The sequence below is a fragment of the Vigna unguiculata genome, chromosome 6 (assembly GCF_037176805.1).
Source record: "Vigna unguiculata cultivar grain cowpea cultivar isolate G323 ecotype 2 chromosome 6, ASM3717680v1, whole genome shotgun sequence".
NCBI lineage: Eukaryota > Viridiplantae > Streptophyta > Magnoliopsida > Fabales > Fabaceae > Vigna > Vigna unguiculata.
In genome coordinates this window covers 49,278,142-49,301,100 of record NC_140797.1, presented here as the reverse complement: position 1 = coordinate 49,301,100, position 22,959 = coordinate 49,278,142, and the positions used below count along the sequence as shown (strand labels likewise).

General features: G+C 33.2%; 2 protein-coding genes and 1 pseudogene across 7 annotated transcripts; 1 reads left to right on the top strand and 2 right to left on the bottom strand.

Moving 5' to 3' along the window:
- Nucleotides 1–307: 307 nt before the first annotated feature.
- Nucleotides 308–3,660, bottom strand: LOC114187170 (putative plastid-lipid-associated protein 4, chloroplastic). Its single transcript, XM_028075331.2, has 6 exons — nucleotides 3,326–3,660; nucleotides 2,931–3,044; nucleotides 1,350–1,445; nucleotides 1,182–1,256; nucleotides 831–898; nucleotides 308–642 (listed from the first exon to the last, which is right to left on the bottom strand). The coding sequence occupies exons 1-6, from the start codon at nucleotides 3,605–3,607 to the stop codon at nucleotides 570–572; spliced, it is 708 nt and encodes a 235-aa protein (XP_027931132.1). The 5' UTR covers nucleotides 3,608–3,660; the 3' UTR covers nucleotides 308–569.
- A 6,148-nt stretch (nucleotides 3,661–9,808) lies between these two features.
- Nucleotides 9,809–19,743, top strand: LOC114187848 (chromosome-partitioning protein, putative (DUF639)). Of its 6 annotated transcripts, XM_028076229.2 has the most exons (12): nucleotides 9,809–10,185; nucleotides 11,167–11,395; nucleotides 12,198–12,270; nucleotides 12,451–12,606; nucleotides 13,638–13,736; nucleotides 14,184–14,341; nucleotides 14,999–15,164; nucleotides 15,981–16,123; nucleotides 16,458–17,136; nucleotides 18,099–18,211; nucleotides 18,722–18,977; nucleotides 19,218–19,743. In XM_028076229.2, the coding sequence occupies exons 1-12, from the start codon at nucleotides 10,005–10,007 to the stop codon at nucleotides 19,509–19,511; spliced, it is 2,547 nt and encodes an 848-aa protein (XP_027932030.1). In that variant the 5' UTR covers nucleotides 9,809–10,004; the 3' UTR covers nucleotides 19,512–19,743. The 6 variants fall into 6 exon arrangements, with proteins under 6 accessions (XP_027932030.1, XP_027932032.1, XP_027932031.1 ...); XM_028076231.2 differs by lacking the exon at nucleotides 11,167–11,395 and having other exon boundaries at nucleotides 9,810–10,185; nucleotides 12,459–12,606; XM_028076230.2 differs by lacking the exon at nucleotides 12,198–12,270 and having other exon boundaries at nucleotides 9,810–10,185; nucleotides 12,459–12,606.
- A 103-nt stretch (nucleotides 19,744–19,846) lies between these two features.
- LOC114188634 (pathogenesis-related thaumatin-like protein 3.5) lies at nucleotides 19,847–21,580 on the bottom strand (annotated as a pseudogene).
- Between the last annotated feature and the right edge of the window lie 1,379 nt (nucleotides 21,581–22,959).

Sequence of the window (22,959 nt, the reverse complement as noted above, 5' to 3'; positions counted from 1 at the left end):
AAACAGTGTATTTATAATATCTTACTTATACCTTAGGAAAAAATCTTGGCTAAGATATGTTTATTAAATATTAAATACAAGTATTTTTTTCTTGAAAAAATTCGAATGTTATCATTTGACATTATTAATGAATGAATAATGGATTTGACACAGTTAAAGCATTGATAAATAAATAAACAGTCAATGTTTGGTATATAGATAAATTCATATATCCATTAAACATCAACTTAGCATAGGAAAAAAAAGGTAGTGTACAGGAAATCATACCTTCTATCATCAGAAGATCTATATCAGACAAGAATGTGTATTGAGATATTAATGGTTGATTTTTTTATTTTGGTGACCAACCTTTTTACTTCAACCTTTTTTGGAGGGTTTAAATCCATAAACATAGTTAACCACTTCTTTTGAATCATACATTTTCCCATATAGTACAATATTACAAATTTCAAGGGGTGAAACAGTAGATCTCATTTAGAGCTTAAGATTATACTCATACTACTTGCTCTTATCTCTTTGTACAGAAAATGTTTGAACACAAGTGCTGCACTGCAATGCTGGCATAACCATTATACAGGAACTCTGTAAGATGGATCCACCATTTTCAAGATGAACAAGTTCCCTTTATCGCCTCTTGATACCCTGTTACATTATTATCACAAATTACGGCAATGAGTTTTTGATATATACCAGATGACAGGAAAACAATTACAATGGAGATAAGATATGCAAGGTCCTCCAATTGGTTCAAAAACATATTTTTATCGAAAAAAGAATAAACATGAATCTGACTAAAACATTCTCTACATGTAATCTAGCTGGTAACTCACCGCAGTTCTTCATCCAAATATGTTATTTCTAGTTCCCCACGAGCTCTTCCGGGCGCTTTGATAGGTATCTGCATTTGTACATTGATCATGCTCAGAAGCTACTATTTCAACAGGACAGAAATATACACACACATTACTCATTCATTAAGGCACTTCACCAGTTCCAAATTAAAGGGGTAGAACACTGTGACTAATATAATGTGTATGGGCTTTATTGGAGCTTATTAGACTAGTGGAATTTGCAGATAAACCTTTACAGAATTTGCAAAACTTTACTCACTCCTTCTTAATCTAATGTCAGCTAAAATAGAATTCCAATGATACTATTTAGACTCTGAACAGAATACTTACAATGCCTCCAATTTTGAAAGTATCAAATTTTACAGCCACTTTCCTTGGATTTAGAGGTGTTAAATCCGCTGTTACCTACACAAAATATTGACTTTTTGTTTACACAAGCAATTTTCAAAGTGAGAACCCATCAACAGTGAAAACCTGACTCAATTTCACAAGTTTTACCTGGTTGAAGAATGGCCAAGATTCCATATTTTGGGCCCTTAGAGTATCCACATTGATTGCTTGATAATTTGCAACTGATCTAAAAAACTTTGGTCTCTGTCATTACATTATTGAAAAAGTTAGTTGGCAAAAATTGGTAGATGGCAAGCAGGAGAAATTTTGTTTGTTCTTTAAATCTATTACAGAATTATCTAATCTTGTAAAAGGAAAGGGAACAGCAAAAGTAAAATAGATATTTTGGAATTTAGTGCAATGTAGTTAAAATATGGGTCAAGTATCGCATAAGAAACATTATTATGAAACTTTCTTCAGTATGAGTACAAATTCAATAAACATAGAGAAGCTGGTTTTGATACTAATGTAGATGGCTAGTAAATGACTGAATAATTGTAATAGATATTGGTCTTATATTTTCCTTTTCTGAAAAGATTTGCACGTATATTGACAATTGTATGATCTAAACTATAGACAAAGTGGGAGATCCATGTAGCATTGTTAATGAAGGCGTGGAGCTATAATGGCAGCTTCTTGAATATTCTAACTCAGAGCTTAATCATGTATATACTGGTTAACATTTTATGTCTGTATCATATTTGATAAAGAGAAATTAGAAAGATAATTTAACTACTGAACAATATTCAATAGACATGCTGCGGGGAATTCAAAAACTAAAAACAAGACAAAAAAATCTCTCTTTCTAATTTTCAGGTGGTTGTATATTTTTTCTAGAAGTAAACTATATTTCTTCAATGAATACAAAACATTTATGATACACTATTATTATGAGCTCTCCAAGTCAAAGATTAAGGTTTTTGAACTTCATTTAATGCATGTAAAGTACAGGAGTTGATTTATATCATATCTAGGGTAAAACTTTATTCTCTTAAATTATTACTGTAGTTAGATTTCTATCCTCAAATATCAAATTAAGCATATTTATCACAACTCATTATAGTTTTCTCTTTTTTTATCTAATTTAACCATTAATATGAACAGAATTCAAAGTGCGACCATGATTATTTGCTCCAAAAATAACATGTGCACAAAGAAAAGAAGGAAACAACCTGCAATATGATTGCAAACATTATATGGATCATAGTATATAATATAAATAGGAGTAGGTAAAAGCATGATTGAACTAAATTATTGTAGAACTGAATTGAAATGTAAAAGTGGTTCAACTCAATTAAAACTGAACTATATAATATGAAATGTAAAAGTGGTTCAACTCAATTAAAACTGAACTATATAATATGAATAGCATAGGACTACTCCAAATTGCTTATACACTGTTCAACTTGCTTGAACTGCTTAAAGTGTTTGAACTATTCTCATTAAACTTCTTATTTCCTAGCATATTTTCCATACTGGGTTCAGTTTAAAGCCTTTTGGTTGAGGACTAATTCAACTTTAAAAAACTAAACTGCAAGAACAGCTCAGATAAGTTTTCTCCAAAATAGTTAATTCTTTTTTATGTAGTTAAGTTTAATTTTATTTTGCTTCACTAGCCTCAACTTAGATGATTTATCACCCGAATATAACCATAAACATGAATTTAAGCTAGGGAAAAAAAATGTTTACCTTGGTTTGCAAAATTGACTGCGATGTGGTGTATATAAGCTCCCACTTTCCACCCAGTAGATTAGATTTTAGGGGCTCCTTTATTGGACTAACTGCCTCAAGCTCGCTAGCAATCTATTTAGACAAAAATTGCACAAATCAAGAACAAAATTGCAACTGAAGTTGAAAAAATTGGCCACAATTCTATTGAGAGAAAATTAACCATAAAAACCAACACCATTATTTATCAAAATTAGAATTTCACAGACTAATGTAGGGTTTCATGAACAAAATAAGCAACACTGAGTGGTTAAACAAATAAAAAAAAAGTAGAGTAATTATATAGCTTTCAGTGTTCCAGACAAGGTTTAATTGAGGGAATGAAGAAAACATGACATGAAAGACGTGCAATTAACCTGATCAACTGTTTCCTGATCTTGGAGAGTGGCATCAGCCCCTCGATCAAGCGGTTCAATGGCCTGAAGGAGTTCTTCCTTGATGATCTTTGCGTCTTTCCGTTTCTTCAAGAAAGAAGGGAAAAATGAAACCTTTGCTCTCCATTTGTGAGAGAGAGGGAGGTGAGTTGTGGAGGGTTTAGTTGGGAAGTGAGAAGAAGAAGAAAGTTTTGGAGCATGGAAATGGGGTAGTGAAGATGTGGTGTTCAGAGTTGAAAACAAGGAAGAAGAAGATAAGGCCATGCCTTAATCAAATTACACCATTTTTTTCTTGCGCCCGTTCTTTCTTATTGAAGTAAGGAAAACATTTGCTTTTTAACATTAATTGTCTACCTAAATAATGTTACAATGTAACATGATTCTTTAAATAAAATCTTTTATTAAAATTATGTATGGTTGAAAAAAGTTTTAATTTATCTTTTGTAAAGTATGAAAATTATTAAAAAAAGTAGTTAAATTATGCAAGTACATATTTTATTTATCAAACTATTTTTTATATTAATAACAAATTGTGTGAAATTTTAAAATTGTAATTAATATCATAAAAATATTTAAATTATCATTATTTAATTTAGTAATATAATTTTAATTTATGCGTTAAAATTATTATCAATATATATAAGATAATATGTCAAATAAAAACTATGATATGTAATATAATTAATGTTAATAAAACTGTATAACATTTTGTTTTATTGTATTTTATTTTCTTAAAACTGTAAATACGTTTTATAAATTACATAGTTGATGTTAAGGTATAAATATTTTTATTTATAAGTTTATTGGATTTTTGAACTGTTTTTTTATATTTCATTTAAATTTGTGTAAAAATTATATATTTCATATCCAAATTCTTAATTTGTTATTATTTTAATTTTGTTATTATTCATATATTCTAAATAATTTTATCATAATAATTAAATCAGTATGGATTAAAAATAAAGGTTAAGGAATATAATTTAAATATATTTATTTTTTTAAGAAAGTTTCAACTTCAGAAATATAATTTTCATTTTAACATTTGATCTAATGTTTCGAATCTAAACTTCTTGAGATAATATTTGTATACTCAATTTTCTGTGGATCTTTGAAAGAGAGAGTTTACTGAGAAGACATATTAATAAAATTTAAGCCTAACTTACATGAGAATTGATAGCACTTTTAATTTAAAATTTAAGACAATTTATTTAGGACTCTTTATATATTAATAATAATACACTCTCATTTGAAAAGTATTTCAAATCACAGATACTTTATTCATGCTATATTATTATTCATCTTAATAAGTCACATTTACTTTATGTTGGGTATTGGGCTTTCTTTCTATGTGGAGAAAAGACCTAAAATTTGAGAAGTCCATGTCTCACTTAACCTAGTAGAGAGGAGGCTATAAAAAAGAGAGAGGCAGAACAATAGAGTCAGAATACACTGAAAGCCCTAACACATAGAGGGAGAGATAGAGGGAAAATTATGTTCACGTTTTTCACAGAGCTATCACAGTAGAATCGGCGTTGCGGATTCGTTCACCGTTGGATCGGGCTGAAATTTTTACAGCAGGTTCGGAACTCATTGCTCTTCATTCTGACCGGTCGGATCTTTGATACGAGGTCTGAGTTGGGAGATATTAATTTCGCACTGCAGCAGTTTTGTAGAGGTTTTCCCCTCTTATTCTTCTCTATTTGAGAGCTTTGTTGCTTTGTTATTTGGTTGGGTGTTGGCACTAATTTGTGCTATTGATTGAGACTCTTTTGTAATCTTGTTGATCATAGTGAAGCTATTTCTTTGGTCTGGACGACTCGTGGTTTTTACCCTTGATTTGAGGGGTTTTCCACGTTAAAAATCTTGGTGCCTTTATTTGTGCTTTTGGTGATTTATTATTGCTGCTCTTTGATTATTGCTCCTCATAGATTCTTGCAAGTTAGGGGAAATTATATCCGCTGCATTCTCTGGTATATTGTTTGTTGTTGTTTTCCCCATCAGAGTGGCATCAGAGCTCTTGGTTGGGCTATATTTACTTGCTTGAATGATGGAGGCAAATGCAAAGATGGTTGCTTTGAATGGTACAAATTATCATTTGTGGAAGGGCAAGATGAAAGATTTATTATTTTTCAAGAAATTGCATCTTCCGGTTTTTGCTACACAGAAGCCAGATTCTATGTCTGAAGAAGAATGGGACTTTGAGCACCAACAGGTATGTGGTTTTATTCGGTAATATGTTGAAGATAATGTTTATCATCATATTGCTAATGAGACACATGCCAGAGCTTTGTGGGAGAAGATTGAGTCTTTGTATGCTTCTAAGTCGGACAATAATAAATTGTATTTGTTAAATTGCTTGATGAATTTGAGGTACAGGGAAAATTCTTCTATTTCTGATCACTTAAATGAGTTTCAAGGGCTCCTAGATCAATTGTCAGGAATGGACATAAAGTTTGATGACAAAGTTATGGGATTATGGTTGCTTAATACTCTACCAGAGTCTTGGGAGGTATTTCGGGTTTCAATTACAAACTCTGCCTCGAATGGTGTTGTTTCTTTTCAGATGGCAAAGAGCGGTGCTCTTAATGAAGAGATGAGAAGGAAGACACATGGTTCTTCATCTCAGTCTGAGATGCTTGTTACAGAAGCTAGGGGGAGAAGTCAAAAAAAGGAACATAAAGGTGGTAGAGAGAAGAGTAGGAGCAAGTCCAAGTCAATATACAAGAATTTAGAGTGCCATTTTTGTCATAAAACTGGGCACATTCAGAAATACTGTTTTAAGTGGAAAAAGGAGAACAAAGACAAGAAGGGCAAACAGAGAGAGAATGATCATGATGATGATGATCGTGTCACTACTGCTACAGATGGTGATCTTGTTCTTCTTCGTGACTTTGAGTCCGTTAATCTTGTATCTGATGAGAGCATGTGGATTATTGATAGTGGTGCTACACTGCATGTTACACCTAGGAAGGAGTTCTTCACATCTTACACTTCTGGTGATTTTGGAGTGTTGAAGATGGGTAATGATGGTGAGTCTAAAGTGATTGGTGTTGGTGATGTTTGCCTGCAAACCAACATGGGAGTGCAGTTGTTGCTTAAAGGAGTCAAACATGCTCCGGATGTCCGTTTTAATTTAATCTCTGTGCAGTTGCTTGATGATTGTGGTTATGACAATCACTTTGGTTCTAGTAAATGGAAGCTCACTAAAGGTAACTTGGTTATGGCCAGAGGGGAGAAACAATCTAAATTATATTGGACTAAAGCTTTGGTTGCTAAAGACAGTGTGAATGCTATGTATATGGAGGCATCTTTGTGGCACCGGAGGCTTGGTCATATAAGTGAGAAAGGGCTTAACTGCTTAGCTAAAAAGGATGTGCTTATGGGATTGAGAAATGCAGAATTGGAGAAATGTTCTCATTGCATGGCTGGTAAACAAACCAGAGTATCTTTTAAGAAGCATCCACCCTCAAGGAAGTCAGAATTGCTTGAATTGGTGCATTCTGACGTTTGTGGCCCATTAAAGGTAAAATCATTTAGTGGTGCACTTTACTTTGTTACTTTTATTGATGATTGTTCCAGGAAGCTATGGGTCTATGCTATTCAGCGGAAAGGTCAAGTACTTGAAAAGTTCAAGGAATTTCATGCTATGGTTGAGAGGCAATCAGGCAAGAAGCTGAAATGCATCCGTAGTGATAATGGTGGTGAGTACCGTGGACCTTTCGATGTTTATTGCAGGCAACATGGTATTAGACACGAGAAGACTCCTCCTAAAACTCCTCAGTTGAATGGTCTAGCGGAGAGGATGAACAGGACCTTGGTTGAAAGGGTTACATGTATGCTTTCGGAAGCAAAGTTGCCTAAGCACTTTTGGGGAGAGGCATTGCTTGCAGTTGTGCATGTTATTAATCTCAGTCCCGCTGTTGCTTTGAATACTGAGGTGCCAGACAAAATTTGGTTTGGTAAGAATGTTAGCTATGATCATTTGCGTGTCTTTGGTTGCAGGGCATTTGTTCATGTTTCTAAGGATGAAAGATCCAAGTTAGATAAAAAGACAAGACAATGTATCTTTATTGGCTATGGTGAGGATGAATTTGGCTACAGGTTTTATGATTCTATTGAGAAGAAGCTTGTTAGAAGCCGTGATGTACAATTCATGGAAGACCAGACCATTGAAGACATTGATAAGGTGGAGAAGACCACACCCGAGAAAGACAGTAATCTCACTGATGGTAATCCGATGAGGTTGCCCGCTCACAATTTGGAGAATGTTCAAACGGAAGCTCAAGACAATGAGCAACATGGTGATGTTGATGATCAACAAGTTGGAAGTGGAGTAGAGGTTCCAATTGATGATGCTCAAGAGGAACATGATGATGATGATCTTGGTGATATATCTGAATCACCTCAAGTCCAACTCAGGAGGTCTAATAGACAGAAACAACCTTCTACAAGGTATTCTTGTGATGAGTACATAACCTTGACTGATGGTGGAGAACCTGAGTGTTTTGAAGAGGCAAAGTTCATTGCTATTACTGAAGCATGCAAGGAGTTGTTATGGTTGAAGAAATTCTTGCAGGAGCTTGGTTTTAGGCAAGATAACTATTCATTGTTCGTTGATAGCCAAAGTGCTATCCATCTTGGTAAGAATCCAACTTTTCATTCTAGATCCAAACATATTGATGTGAGGTATCATTGGATACGTGATGCTTTGGATGCTAAGTTGTTGGAGTTGAAAAAAGTTCATACAGATGATAATGGTGCTGATATGATGACTAAAGCATTGCCAAGAGGAAAGTTTGAAGTTTGTTGTGAGATCGCCGGTTTGGCGGTTATCTCCACATAGTTGTGAGGGGGAGATTTGTTGGGTATTGAGCTCCCTTCCTATGTGGAGAAAAGGCCCAAAATTTGAGAAGCTCATGTCTCACTTAACCTAGTGGAGAGGAGGCTATAAAAAAGAGAGAGGCAGAACAATAGAGTCAGAACACACTGAAAGCCCTAACACATAGAGGGAGAGGTAGAGGGAAAATTCTGTTCACGTTTTTCACAGAGCTGTCACAGTAGAATCGGCGTTACGGATTCGTTCACCGTTGGATCGGGCTGAAACTTTTACAGCAGGTTCGGAACTCATTGCTCTTCATTCTGACCGGTCGGATCTTTGATACGAGGTCTGAGTTGGGAGATATTAATTTCGCACTGCAGCAGTGATTTGTAGAGGTTTTCCCCTCTTGTTCTTCTCTATTTGAGAGCTTTGTTGCTTTGTTATTTGGTTGGGTGTTGACACTAATTTGTGTTATTGATTGAGACTCTTTTGTACTCTTGTTGATCATAGTGAAGCTATTACTTTGGTCTGGACGACTCGTGGTTTTTACCCTTGATTTGAGGGGTTTTCCACGTTAAAAATCTTGGTGCCTTTATTTGTGCTTTTGGTGATTTATTATTGCTGCTCTTTGATTATTGCTCCTCATATATTCTTGCAAGTTAGGGAAAATTATATCCGCTGCATTCTCTGGTATATTGTTTGTTGTTTTCCCCATCACTTTATTCTTTTATTTTAAAAACTTTTGATCGTATTATACTTATATGAACCGGTTGTTAGACATATTTAAAGAATTGTGATACTAATCAAAGTATTTTAAGAAAATATTATATCAATATAAATATCCAAAATAATATAAAATGATTAATAACAAAAACATTTAAGGTAAAAAGGAGATAACAATTTAATTGAAGTGTAATAATATCTCATATAAGAGAAAGATGTATCATTTGTTTTTTCAATGAAAATAAAAAAACCTAACTACTAAACTATAAATATTTAATAAAAAGTATGGAAATTATATTAATAATGAAAAAATGATAACTTAACTATTATATTATTTGAATACTCTCTCTTTCAACTTATGTGAATGTAAATGATATTGTGTTTAAACTCTGATGCAACCATGTCAGATTTTTTTTATGATCTGTAATGTAGTTTTTATAACTTTTAACTAAAAATATAATAAAAGTTATATGAAAGCTTAAAATTACATAAATTCCTCAAATTATATTAAAAATATATATTTAATATTATTATTGTTAAATTAATGAAAATAGTATGGACTGCATATATAATTATTTGTTTAAACTTAACCAGGAATAAATATGAAAATTAAATTTAAACTATATATATTCTTAAGTCATTTCCACACATAGAAAATTTAGGTAAAATATTTTAAAAATGTAAAATGAAAATCATGCTTGGAAATACTATTTGTTTATTTTGTACATGTCTATTTTTGAATAAAAAGCTTGTATCTTTTTCTAAATACCAGACAGAAGATATGACAGAAGATATTTATTGCTCGTACTAATTTTATTGGCTGTTCGGTTAGACCTTGGAAGATGGATCATCTCTCACTGTACATGTGATGACTCCGAATAAAATACTAATTATTAATTTTTTAAATAACACAATTAATAATTAGATGTTTTTCTTTTGCCGAAGAAGACCACATACACAAGCAGAGCAATGAAAAGAACATGGAAAGCATGAATGGATGATCTCTATCATTTTCTCTCTCTCAAGTCTCACAATCTTCTGTTTTAAGCAGTTATTTCTCTGTTTATTGTTGGGTGCTTCTCAAAGTTTGAATCTTGAGTACGAAACTAAGGAAAATATATGATGGGGTCAAAGTTTCCGATGACCCAGTTGGGGACATCACCTAGATACACGATTTCTGCACAGAGAGGTTTTCTTGCATACAAGTATTCACGAAGAATACTCTCAGAGCAAAAGTTTCCGTTCAAGTTTGTGCCACAGTCTTTAGGGGATAAATGGAAGCTAAATGACATAAGTACTGGTACTTTCTCTTCTGAATTCTTATGCTCAAAGTGCCATCACGTGTTTTAAGCTTCTTGTTTGAGTTTGGTTTGATCAGATTACATGTGTGGTTCTTATGCTTGTTTTCAACCATGCTCAATTCACATGCAATTATTTTTAAATTACTATGTTTTACTAATAATTTTTCTCTCATTCATGGCCACACCTGACACATCTATTCAGTTGTTTACTTACTTCATTCTTCCTATCGATGCAATTTTGCTGCATATCCATTTGTATCATAAGATGAATCTCAAATGACTTTCGATCTTACTGTACATGAAGTAATTGGTGAATCTTACAGTTCAACAATTGTTTTTCTTTTGCCAAATTTCATGAAACGAATTGGAAAGTTATATAAGTTTAAATTGTTAAAATGGAAAAGGAAATGAAGGAACACTTTTGAACTTATCTTACTTGGTTATTCCACTACTTTATATGTCATTTTACTCATTCAATTTATGCACTCTGATGGGATATTGCATTGTTTGGTTTCTTTATTTCAAAGTAGAGCCTTTACCAAGTTTACAAACTTAGATATAAGGTCTATTTCTAGTTTAAAATTATTTTATTGAACAGTATGTATAATCTGTGATATATTTGATGCTATTTTTCACTGTCTTTGAATCTTATCATTCAGTTCAAATTATGACTCAAGATTCAAAAAGCTAGTTTGACAATTCACATTTTGAATCTCCACTTGATAACCTTGTGCCTGAGCTGTTTTCTTGTTGCATGTGATTACTTGGAACTTTAGCTTTTAGTATCTAAATTCTCATCATAAATCAGCTTATTTTCCAATTCTCAATATTAAATGTTTTTCCTCTTTCTTTTTTAAAGTTTGTGAAACTAGGAGGAGGTTAAAAGGATATAACATCTCTAAATTTATAGTGTATATTTTTGTGTGCCTCTCATTCTGGCTGCTTATTTGAATTATTAAACTTCGATTTCCTTTTCAAAGGTTCTATTCAAGAAAGATTGAATGTATTGATGTCAAGGACCCAAAATTTTTTGAATGAAGTGACTTTTCCACTTGCAAAACCTGGTCAAAGTAAGAAGCCTGATCCTGTAAATGATTTTGGATTTCAAATCATGGAAGACATATTTATGATAGAGCAGACAATTGACCGCAGAACGCCAAGTGGGGTTCTTTCTCTAGCTGCTGTAATTTGTATTGAACAATTCAGCAGGTGAATACACTTAAATCATTATTTGGTCATTGGGTCAATGCATTCATCAAAGGGATTATGCATTAACAAATTCTATACTGAAGTATATAAGTGAAGTGCATTCATCAAAAAGGTTATACATTAGCAAATTCAAGATCAGAGTATATAAATGAAGTGCTCTATGAAATATGTTTTTACTTTTGCAATTGGAATTCATGGTAAAATTATTTATTCTCAAAATTACAGAAAAAAATAGTGCAATAAGAGAAGACACATCATAATGTATATTTTCTGCTCTTCCTTTTCTTTTGCCTTAAAATGATAACATATTGGTTCTGATAATTTCAGTAGTTTCTTAAGTTGTTTTCTTTAGTCCAAAAATAAGAAATGTGTTTCTTGCTAGCTATGAGGGGAGCTATGACTGATATTCAAGAATGTATTTTTCAATTTATCATTTTTACTAAAATGTGTAGCTAAACAGCTTTCCTATTAGGATGTATATTACTTTTATTTTCTGGGTTATATAGAATGTCTGATTGGATAGTTATGTATTAAACAGTTATTTTCATATTAAGTTTGGATTAGGCAGTTACAGGTTTTGATGTCACAGATCTAGTGATCTATAGGAAGTGTTGCAGACTTCTGAAAGGGACTTAAGATATTAGACTGTTATTCCTAGTGTTTCGAAGGCAGGAGATTTTCTGTTTGGGGAGAAGGGAAACCGCGTTTGTACTCAAATCTGCCTTTGAAACCAAATTACTTTTATCTTTATTTGGAATTCTGGATGTTTATTTCTCAAGTCCAATGAAGTCTGAATTCCCAGGGGCTTGTGGAGGAATGAAACCACTGCATCAAGTACACCCACCTCTGATCTTAACAGAGAGGGCTGTTGCCATGTGAGATTATGAGCTATTATCAACCAGTTGGCACGTGTTTTCTTATTTTAATTTAATTTCAACGGAAAATTGGATCCTATGAAGCACCATTAACAAGGGTCTTGTCTTTTTTGTGTTGCTTGCTTGCTTCATGCCTATCAAACTGATATAGAAATTATTATTTGACCTTTTAAAAATAAGATTTGCAGGATGAATGGATTGACTGGTAAGAAAATGCAGAAAATATTTGGAGCTCTGGTGCCTGAATCTGTATATAATGATGCCCGTAATTTGGTTGAATATTGCTGCTTCAGATTTTTGTCTAGAGATGGTTCTGCTATTCATCCTTCCCTCCAGGTATAGAATATTGTTCTGTTTATGGTATGTTGGAAGTCATGTTCTGAAGTTCATTTTCTGTTTTGTTTTATTTTATCAAAGCTCCTCATAATTTCATCAGACATGCATATGGTATTTTTGTTTTATCATTTTATTTTTCTCGTAAAATTAGGGGAAAGCCTTTTTTTCCTTGTTCATTATATATGTTTTAATGTTGATTTACTGAACACAATTTTCAAACAAACAAAATAATGTTTTGTATTTCATATATCTGCATATTTTTCTTTTCATCTGATTAACACCACTCCTCCTTCCCATGTTTTTACTGCCATTCTGCTCTAGCCTTTTCCAGCTGTATGAGGACCACTAAATCCTCGTTTCTTATTAGCACGAACAAGCTGGTTAAGCATTTCATCAAATGCCAGCTAACCACTGAAGGTGGTCCAAGCTGATTGGTTGTCTACCTCAGGAGTACCAAGTCTCATGTGTATATGTTTGTGACATCTCCAGTTGCTTTGCACCTAAAACCTCAATGTGAATCCTCAATCTCATCAATAGTTGTTTATACCTGAGCCCTGACCTTGTTTGACGAGCTCTTCATCATGTGTATTGTTTTGGAGTCACTGGTCATCAATTTCACTAGCATCAACTCAGCACTTTCTCCTACCTATCTAGTGGTAAAGAATAGTGCAACCTCCCTCCAAAAGACGGAAGCTGTTAGGATGTAAAGAGAAGGAGAAGAGATTCCTCTCATTTTTCTTGTTCTTTTCATACTATTCCATAAAAATCTTTCTATTATTTTTCTTTTTGGTTCCTAACTGAAGCACACACATACCATGAAATAATTTTCTGAAAAATTGCTGTAAAACAAATTGTTTTTTGGGAATTTGAATGGTAAAAAAATCAGCAATGATAGGAGAAGCCTAACTTACTGGATTTCTTATTTTTACTTTCTCCCATTTAATTATCAGATGCTGTAATGCCAAATAAACTTTATTCTTTTATTTCCAAAAGGGAAATGCAATGTTTATTGCTTTTGGACGTGTTTGTAGGACCCTGCATTCCAGAGGTTGATATTCATAACCATGGTTGCCTGGGACAATCCTTATACCGACAACCTTTCCAGCAATGCAGAGAAGACTTCTTTACAGGTTCAGTTCTTTCCTTTAGTTAATGTAATTCAGGTGTCCTACCAGCATTGAATTTGCTGGTGATTGCATATGGGAGATATGTGAAGAGTGATAGCATTTTGCCAGGAATTCTCCCACTAGTTTGCCTTTTGCACTGTACCACAATGTTTGAACTTCTAAGGGTGATGTAGATGACTAACTAGAAAGTAGTTTACTTTTAAATATGAAGTATCCACCCTGTTGCACGACAAAAGTGTGTCCATCTTGTGAATGATAATCTAGGGAAAAGTTATTTGATCAATCTCATGAATTCAATCAATGATATCACAATAGAACATTGAAGTTGGGAGATATTTTGGTTCAAGGATTCCTAGCTATTTTCTTCATCACAAACAATTGCATTATTTCATTTTTCTTTATGATTTTGAGAGATCACTTCATATATGTAATTTTTTGTGGGCTTAGCAGAATAAACTTGTCACTGAGGAGGCTTTTGTTCGTATTGCTCCTGCAATCTCTGGTGTGGTTGACCATCCCACAGTGCACAATCTTTTCAAGGCTCTTGCTGGCAATCAAGAGGGCATTTCTGTGAGCTCATGGCTGAATTACATTAACGAGTTTGTCAAGTGAGTTGTTATTCATCTTTTTGTCAATGATGTGATGATCTTAGAAGACATCCAAGAAACATGTGTTTTTGACTTCCAAGTTTATGAAATATAAATGATGTGTAATTTCCAATTTACAAATCTCAAATTCTTCTAATGCACTAGGTATTCTCATTTTATCTAGATAATTAGTGCATGAAAGAATGAAATATCTTTTTTGCATGATGAGGGAATTAAGATTTTTTGTGAAACGACCCTCTTAATTGTCATGATTATTTGTTTCATCTTTTATTCACTTGTTTGCACTTTCTGTTTATAATGCCATTGCTTCAGACGACTCCTCTCTTATTTTCTCTTGAATTTTCTAATTTGCTATAATGAAGGTTTATGTAAGCTATTACGAAATAAATCTGTTGTATTAAAGGTTCACTGTTAGTTCAGATGCTTCATATGGTAAAGATCTTTGTAGTTCATAGACCTAAATATGGTACAGTTGCTTGAGTCTATTGCTGAAATATAAAATATAAAGAGATGATATACTTTTTAGTTGCATTTTTCATTTTATGGTTTGTTCTGTGACACGCTCTTTGCTTAATAGCGCCACAATGCTCTCAGAACTTCTAGACATTCTCTGTATGACAACTTTTTTGTGCTAAACTTGTACTGATATTACTGTAGAGTGCGTCAAAAGCAGATATCGTATCAGATTCCAGAGTTTCCTCAACTGTCTCAGGAGAGAATTTTATGCACTAGTTCCAACAGTAAGCGACCTGTTTTGAAATGGGAGAATAATTTGGCCTGGCCTGGCAAACTTACTCTAACAGATAAAGCAATCTATTTTGAGGTATTTTATGATTCTATACTATGGTTGTTATTAGAGTAGTATTTTAAAGGTTGCAACCATCTTAACATGGAAAGATTGTATTTGTTCCTTAATAGAATTAGCTTTCTTAAAGGCTGCTCATAGTCTCATAAAAACTTCAATTCACAAGATCCAATTGATTTCTACAAGAGATAGGTCCAGTGGAACTCCCTTCGTGGTTTCAAGTCAAGTAAACAATGTGAGAATAGGATTTTAGCTTTGAGAAAATATTGGAGATCCCACATTTTAGTATTATGACCAAAGTATAATATATATAAGTGAGTATAAACCTTACATTATAAGTTGGTTTTGTTGGTTGAATGAAGTCTAAATCTACTTTCTAAAGTATTAAAACCCAACTTAGCAATGTTTGTTGGACCTAAGGTGTCATCCACTATAGGCCCCCCCTATTAGACTACCCACAAATATCCAGCCTCACACTTGAAATATTCAAACCTCAAAGTGAGAGGATGCGTTTAAGATCTCACATTAACTAGAGATATGATCAAATTATAGTATAAAAGTGAGTGCAAAACTCACCTTATAAGTCACTTTTGTAGTTTAGTTGTTTTTTGTTAGTGATTGATCTTTGAGAAATTATTAAGACAGTTAACCATTAGAAACTGTTCACTGTAGATAATGCTAAAATAAGATTGATGGTGAAAACTGAATGGTTTCTTTGCTTGCTAATGTGTGTGAAAGTTGAATCAATGATTGATTATAGATCAAAGAGTTTGTATGATAAAAAAAGTAATCACCATCTTGTTTGATTGTTCTTTTCAAATCTATATGTTCCAGACAGTTAGCATACTGGGGGAGAAGAGAGCCATGAGATTGGATCTTACAAGTAATGGCTCACAAGTAGAGAAGGCAAAGGTTGGGCCGTTAGGGTCTTCACTTTTTGATTCTGCTGTTTCTGTTTCCTCTGGCTCAGAGACAAAGTGAGTAAGCTTCTTCCTGCATTTTTTTTTATTATTTCTAATGAGTCTTGTTAAATAGAACTCAGCTTTATCAGAAAAGTATGTCTGGGTAAAAAAGATGAAGTCCAACTAAACATTCTAAATACTCAGGTGATAAAAGTTATGTAGAATATCGTACTCTCCAGGTTATCTCCATTTTCCCATAAGATGAGGTGCATAAGGAGATGTAGGAGATTTTTTATGTATAAATAAAATAACTGAAACACCAAAGTTTTGTTCTCCACTTTCACCTGTAGTGCTTTGCTGCTCGTTTTAAAATAATGTATTTTCTGTTTCTTTTTATATTCTTACTTAGGTTGAATAGGTGGGTGCTGGAATTCATTGATTTAGGAGGTGAGATGAAGAGGGATGTTTGGCATGCATTTATAAATGAAGTCATCACTTTGCACAGGTTCATACGTGAGTATGGACCTGATGCGTATGATGAGTCGCTTTTTAATGTATATGGAGCTCGCAAAGGAAGTGATAGGGCTACAACCTCTGCTATTAATGGTATTGCTAGACTCCAAGCCCTTCAATATTTGCGGAAGTTGCTTGACAATCCCACCAAACTTGTTCAGTTCTCATATTTACAGAATGCACCACTTGGTGACATTGTCCTCCAAACTTTAGCTGTTAACTACTGGGGAGGTCCACTAGTTACTGGATTTGTAAATACCCGCAATCAGTCAGAAACTCGACCTTCTGATGAAATAGCTGATAGCCGCAACCATGTATTTGACATAGATGGAAGTATCTACTTGCAGAAGTGGATGAAATCTCCATCTTGGGGTTCAAGTACTTCCACTAACTTTTGGAAGAACACATCAGTAAAAGGTTTAATATTGAGTAAGAATCTTGTTGTGGCTGATTTATCACTCACAGAAAGAGCAGCAAAAATAAGCAGACTAAAGTACCACGTTGTGGAGAAGACTCAAGCCACCATTGATGCTGCAACTCTGCAAGGCATACCCAGCAACATTGATCTTTTCAAGGTTGAGATGCTTAACTTGCTCTCTTATCTCCTTTGTTTATTTAAGTGACTAGTAACTACTTGATTATGATTATGCAACATTCAAATCAGTTATCTATACGCTCTTTCAAAAGCAGTAGTGTTTGCATGCTTGATATTGCTCACAATTTCTTCTAGATACTGGTATAATTGTTCCATGAGGCCATGACTATCATCAGTATTAGGGTTTTGGAATAGCTGTAATATGTATAAGCACGGGACAGTAATTTGTTATTCAAGTATTTAAATTCATCTCATCCCTTTATTTTTGCAATAAAAAGCCAGTATTGAAAAGTTTTCTTACAATGCTTTTTCAAATTCTTTTAATTTATGAAATTTCCAGAATCATGACAACAGTATTTTTATCCTTTAACGTGGCTGGAGTTGTCTGATGTTCTAATATTGCTATTCAATATGCTTAATTAAAGTGGTGTTTGAAAGTAGTGACATTAGAAGAAAGAAAATAAAGCTTATAGAGGAAATTTAAAAGCTATTGGTACATGTGTTTCAAACTTTTAGTTTCTGAGATACTAAAATCAACAGGAAGATGTTTAAAATTAATTTAGTGGTGACACTAAAAGATGTAGAAAATGATAAAGTAATATGGTTGATACATTCACAATTATTCTACCCCATTAAGAGGTTTATTTATGTTGAAAGGAACTAAAGTGTAACTTATTATCTTTGGAGGGAGGGGAGCCTATATTTTAAAATAATTGGGGACGGAAGTGTAATTTAAGCATCTTTGCTGGTCGGGGAGAGATGCTTAACTCATTCTTATAACAAATGACATTTTAGTTTACTGCAGAAGAGTTCAATTCCTGTCAAAAGTCTTATTAGCAATGGTGCCTTAGGCCATCATATTTCATTGCTTATTTATGTTCTCTTCTTTGAATGGGATCCAAAAATCATAAGCTCTTAGATATTGACTTTGTTCCTGTGCAGGAGCTAATGTTTCCTTTCGCCTTGATTGCGAAAAACTTTGAAAAGCTTAGGCATTGGGAGGAGCCACACTTGACTATTGCATTTCTTGGACTCACCTATACAATACTTTATAGGTAGATGTTCACCTCATTTTTGTTATGCTATTGATGGTTGTTGTTTTCCCAGTCATCAGTCAGCATGATGATCATTTGATATCTAGCTTCTCTTTTACTTTTTGTAATGAAAGATAATTATTTACTTAAATGTCATTTCTGTAAGACTTACTTTGTACATGCACATAACTGTAATAACAGTTTAGACCTGCACAAAATGTGAGGACCATAAAATGTAATGTACTTTCCGAGCTTTGGTGAACAATGAATTTCATGGTGAAAAACATTGCTTTGAGAATTTGGTTTTTAACCAAGCCAAATGACATCATGTGATCAATGTAACCAACCTCACTTGGATAAAATTTATTGTTGTTGTTGGTGAACAGAACAATAAGTCTTCATTGATCCCTCCAACCAAGTTGATGTTTTGGATAGTGTATTTGCAGGACAAGCTAATTAATGTTCTTGTTTATAGTTTCTGAGCACCTATTTCTTCCATGTTTGAGCTGATGTTTTAGTTTTCCTTTCCAGAAACCTGGTGTCGTATATGTTTCCCATGATGCTGATGATTTCGGCAGTTGGCATGCTCACAATCAGGGCCCTTAAAGAGCAAGGACGCCTTGGACGATCTTTTGGTGAAGTCACAATACGTGATCAGCCCCCATCCAATACTATTCAAAAGATCATTGCAGTAAAAGATGCCATGCGTGATGTTGAAAATTTTATGCAGCAAGTGAATGTCTCCCTCCTCAAAATACGTTCTATTTTACTTTCTGGCCATCCACAGGTATATTATTAAGAGTAATGAGAAATCTAGTTGTGATTTGCATTCACCACATGTTCTTTAGTTGAAGCTCAAACTAGTTTTTGGTATGCTATTTGATATTATTATTTTGATCTTATTCCTGTTCCGGGGGCTATTTAATATGATCTGATACATCAGATTTTGGGTGGATTTTTTATTTTATTGATTTGCATGATTTTGATCTCTACTCCTGTGGATGTTTAATATGGCCACCTTTTTCAGATAACTACTGAGGTTGCAATGATACTGATATTTTCTGCAACCATACTCCTCATTGTCCCATTCAAGTACATCTTTTCCTTTCTTCTCTTCGATATGTTCACAAGGGAGCTTGAGTTTCGGAGAGAAATGGCTCAGAAGTTCATCAAATTTTTGAGAGAACGGTGGCATGCGGTGCCTGCTGCCCCCGTGTCAATTTTACCTTTCCAAAATGAAGCCAGATCAGAAATTTACTTGAAAGAAATTGAGGACCAATCAAAATCACAAGGAAATCAGAGCAGTGGAAAGTCCAGGTAGCTAGTGCCACCATTTTCAGTGTTGCCGACAGATAATGTAAATAAGTAAATTTTGTTTCAATTTTATTTCTTTTGTAAAGAAAAATAGGAAGGTCTTTCACTAACTTTTTCTCCCTTTGGATTTGTTATACGGAACGCCTGAGTTGGGTAGTTTTCAGTTTTACTTTTTTCCTCATGTTGAACAATGTTGGTTCCCATTGAAGAAAATGCATGATTAATTACAACAGATAAAACTATATGCCTGGATTTGTAGAGGGCTCTTAGACATCGGAGTAAATTTCGGTTGCACTCATAGAAACATAGAAGTCAATGATACAACAAAAAGCAAAAAAAAAAAGAGATTAAAAACAAAACATTAAAGTGTAACATTGAGAAAACATTCAATTTACATGCGAATTGCTACCACGTGATCCATGAAGTGTGCATGTATACCAATGGGAGGATCAGAGCCAACCATGTCCGAGGTTTGACTTTACAAGTATTAGATTCATTGCATGCAACTGTCTTGCCATGATAGGAACACAATGTTTGGTTCCTGTATGAAAAATTAATATTAACAAGAATTATTGCAGTTAAGAAGATGAAGGTAGAGAATTATTCTGATTTGTATATACTGTACAAATCTATGATGAATGGGTAAAAATATTATTTGTGTAGAATGAACTTACCTGAAGCCACAGAATGTAATAACAAAGTCTGCTCCCGAGCATGTTATTATACTGGGATCATCATGTGCAAAACTATATGCTGCAGGACAAACCTGCTTAAACATGGTTGAATAGTTTGAAGACAAACATGTAGCAGGGTTTCCATAAGTGCCTCTGCAGCAATACTCATCAGTGTTAAAGACATCACAGGCACTGCAGCAAGCAATAACTTTGTCACCTTGTTTTGAAGCTAGCTAGGGTGGACAATTCTTCCTCAAATCTCCATCACAGCCAGCAATGTGCTGCAGTTCCCAGTGCCATTAACAGCTTTTACTGTCACAGGCAAGTTGAATCCATCTACAAGGCTAACATAATAAAAATCAGGTTCACCAAAGGTAAAGTCAGCAATTGTAACAGGTGGGGTTCCTGGGCCTGTGCAGTTAATGTTGGTACCACAAGCACCTGTTTCACAGTTGCCATTGCCATTCTTGTCAAAGTTGCAACCTGTTCTAGCCCATATTTTTCCACTCCATCCTACAGCACTTTTGATTGGCCAGGATTTAATGCATCTCCACTGAAGTTATCACTTCCTGTTATCTCAGGCCATATTGTCTCCTTGCAGTAATTTACTATAGTTGAAGTCTTACTGCTTCCACAGGTTTCAGGTGCTGCCACTCAACAGATCAAATTTCTAAGATTGTAAAAAATAACCCTTTTTTGGAAAGCCTAGTTGTTGCTTAAACAAATGAGGATTTTGTTCTAAGCATAAACAAATCATCAGTCTGAGTTGCACACCCAATAATAGCAAAGTTTCTGCATTCGGGTCAAGTCAAGACTCTGTTATGCAGATTGGACCACTACCACCTATTGTAGCCACTGCGTTTTTCTCCTGATGTAACGTGGTTTTATGGACATAGGAATGTTTTGAAGTCGTTTTCAAACACATTAAATGAAACAAGGAATTGTCAAATTAAGGTTTAAACTTTTTAGTTATATATGAACCTAAATAGAAAGATTAATGATAGAACCAGTATCACTTGTCCAGAGTCAAGTCTGCTTTATTTGCTTCACACAGGTTGACCATGATAAAGAGGTTATAAAAGTTAAGAAATTACCAGATGAAATAACAGCAAAGATGAAAAGAAGTGGACTGTGATGATTAGCCATATATCCACTGATACATTTGATTACATTGTCTGCAATTGTCAACGTGCATGGGGTGAGAGGTTTGTGAGCTATTTATGAGTATGCTCAATGAAAGGAGTTGACGAATACGTGAAGAAGAGAGTGAATCTATGAGTACTGACAGCACTAAAAGCTTTCCTTGCTTGCTTAAGGCCAAAATTTCAGAGGATACCTTGCTCACCATTGTCATAGTGGCTATGTCCTTCGATTCATTAAAATTGTTATGCACTTTTTTCATTTTTCCAAGTTCTTTATGTTGTCTTGTTTTAAGACTTCATCCTTGTACTGAAGTGTAAAAAAGTTTGTGATATATATCATTTCAGTAATTAGAACTGTGATAAGGATTCAACAATGCATATCCATATATATTTCAGTAATTCTACTTAAAATACAGTTTTGAAATGTAAATCATAACTGTCCAAATCCAGGTCTGGAATCCAATTTAAAATGGTGACTCGTAGGAAATTAGTGTTATTTTTTTGCTGTGCAAGTCATTCTTACATTTATTCATTTTTTTTAATGATTTTGTTAAATAGGTAATTAAGAATATGTTGACTGTTATTTTATAGAACAATTTCTTTTAATAAATTATTATTTTAAAACATTATTTATTTATTTATTAAGACTTAAAAATGATTTTTTTATTTTAATTTAAAATTTATTTTAGTTCAAGTTTATTTAAAAATTATTTTTACATCAAAATCTTTTAACTTATTTTTACAAATTAATTTGTAAAATATATATCAAAAACTTGTTCTATTACATTTCCAATAAATTTTTCACTATTTTTCTCTTAATCTAATCAATGTCGCTTGTTTACTTTCCCTCCCTTTTTCTTTCATTTTCCAACCCCCCTTCAATTCAAATAAATTTATTTTTCCAAAAAAAATTAAGAAAATTTTTATCACTAGAGTGGTAATCATCTTTACTCCAAGAACGACTTAGTTTTTCAAGTGAAAGTTACGAAAAAAATAAAATTTTCTATTAGATAACAATATAGTTTCACCATTGTCCACCACATAAACTATATTTTAGCAATTTTAATGAAATATATATATATATATATATATATATATATATAACTACTTCAACCAAAAAAAAGTATAGATTAATATTTACGCTAATTAACCATTTTGAAGTAGTTATATGTTTAATAGAAGTTGTTTTCTAAATATAATACTCCATCCAAAATATATATTTATCACTTAACTCCTTCGTAGAGTATAATGCTGCAAACCAAATTCCAACATATAAACAAATTTCTTCCACATAGAAACCTAGTACTGTACAATTTCAGATATGATCCGTTATGTCTCAGACAGAAAAATATGGATTCATACACAACACTTATGTATTTTCCTCCACCTCTACTTTATATCCATATTAATGTTCTTCTTAGGAAAGTAGATACGAGTCTAAATCTCATTTTAACTACCGACAATTGAGATGATAAAGAAGATTGATAAATTTATTATTATTTTTAATTAAAAATGTTGTTAATGCTTATGTAGGTTATTATATTCATATTGATGTTTTGTTTCTTCAAGAAATTCTTTCTTAAAAAATCCATTAGTGATAAAATTGAACAAAATTAATAGAACTAAAATTTTGTATTAA

Bases quoted from the DNA above. Each gene is read 5' to 3' on its own strand.
- LOC114187170 (XM_028075331.2), bottom strand. From the start codon at position 3,607: ATGGCCTTATCTTCTTCTTCCTTGTTTTCAACTCTGAACACCACATCT. The intron at 1,257-1,349 runs GTAAAACTTGTG...TATTTTGTGTAG, and splicing joins CTTGGCCATTCTTCAACCAG to GTAACAGCGGATTTAACACC. The intron at 899-1,181 runs GTAAGTATTCTG...GTACAAATGCAG, and splicing joins CTTTCAAAATTGGAGGCATT to ATACCTATCAAAGCGCCCGG.
- LOC114187848 (XM_028076229.2), top strand. From the start codon at position 10,005: ATGATGGGGTCAAAGTTTCCGATGACCCAGTTGGGGACATCACCTAGA. The intron at 12,271-12,450 runs GTGAGATTATGA...TTTAAAAATAAG, and splicing joins ACAGAGAGGGCTGTTGCCAT to ATTTGCAGGATGAATGGATT. The intron at 13,737-14,183 runs GTTCAGTTCTTT...TGGGCTTAGCAG, and splicing joins CAGAGAAGACTTCTTTACAG to AATAAACTTGTCACTGAGGA.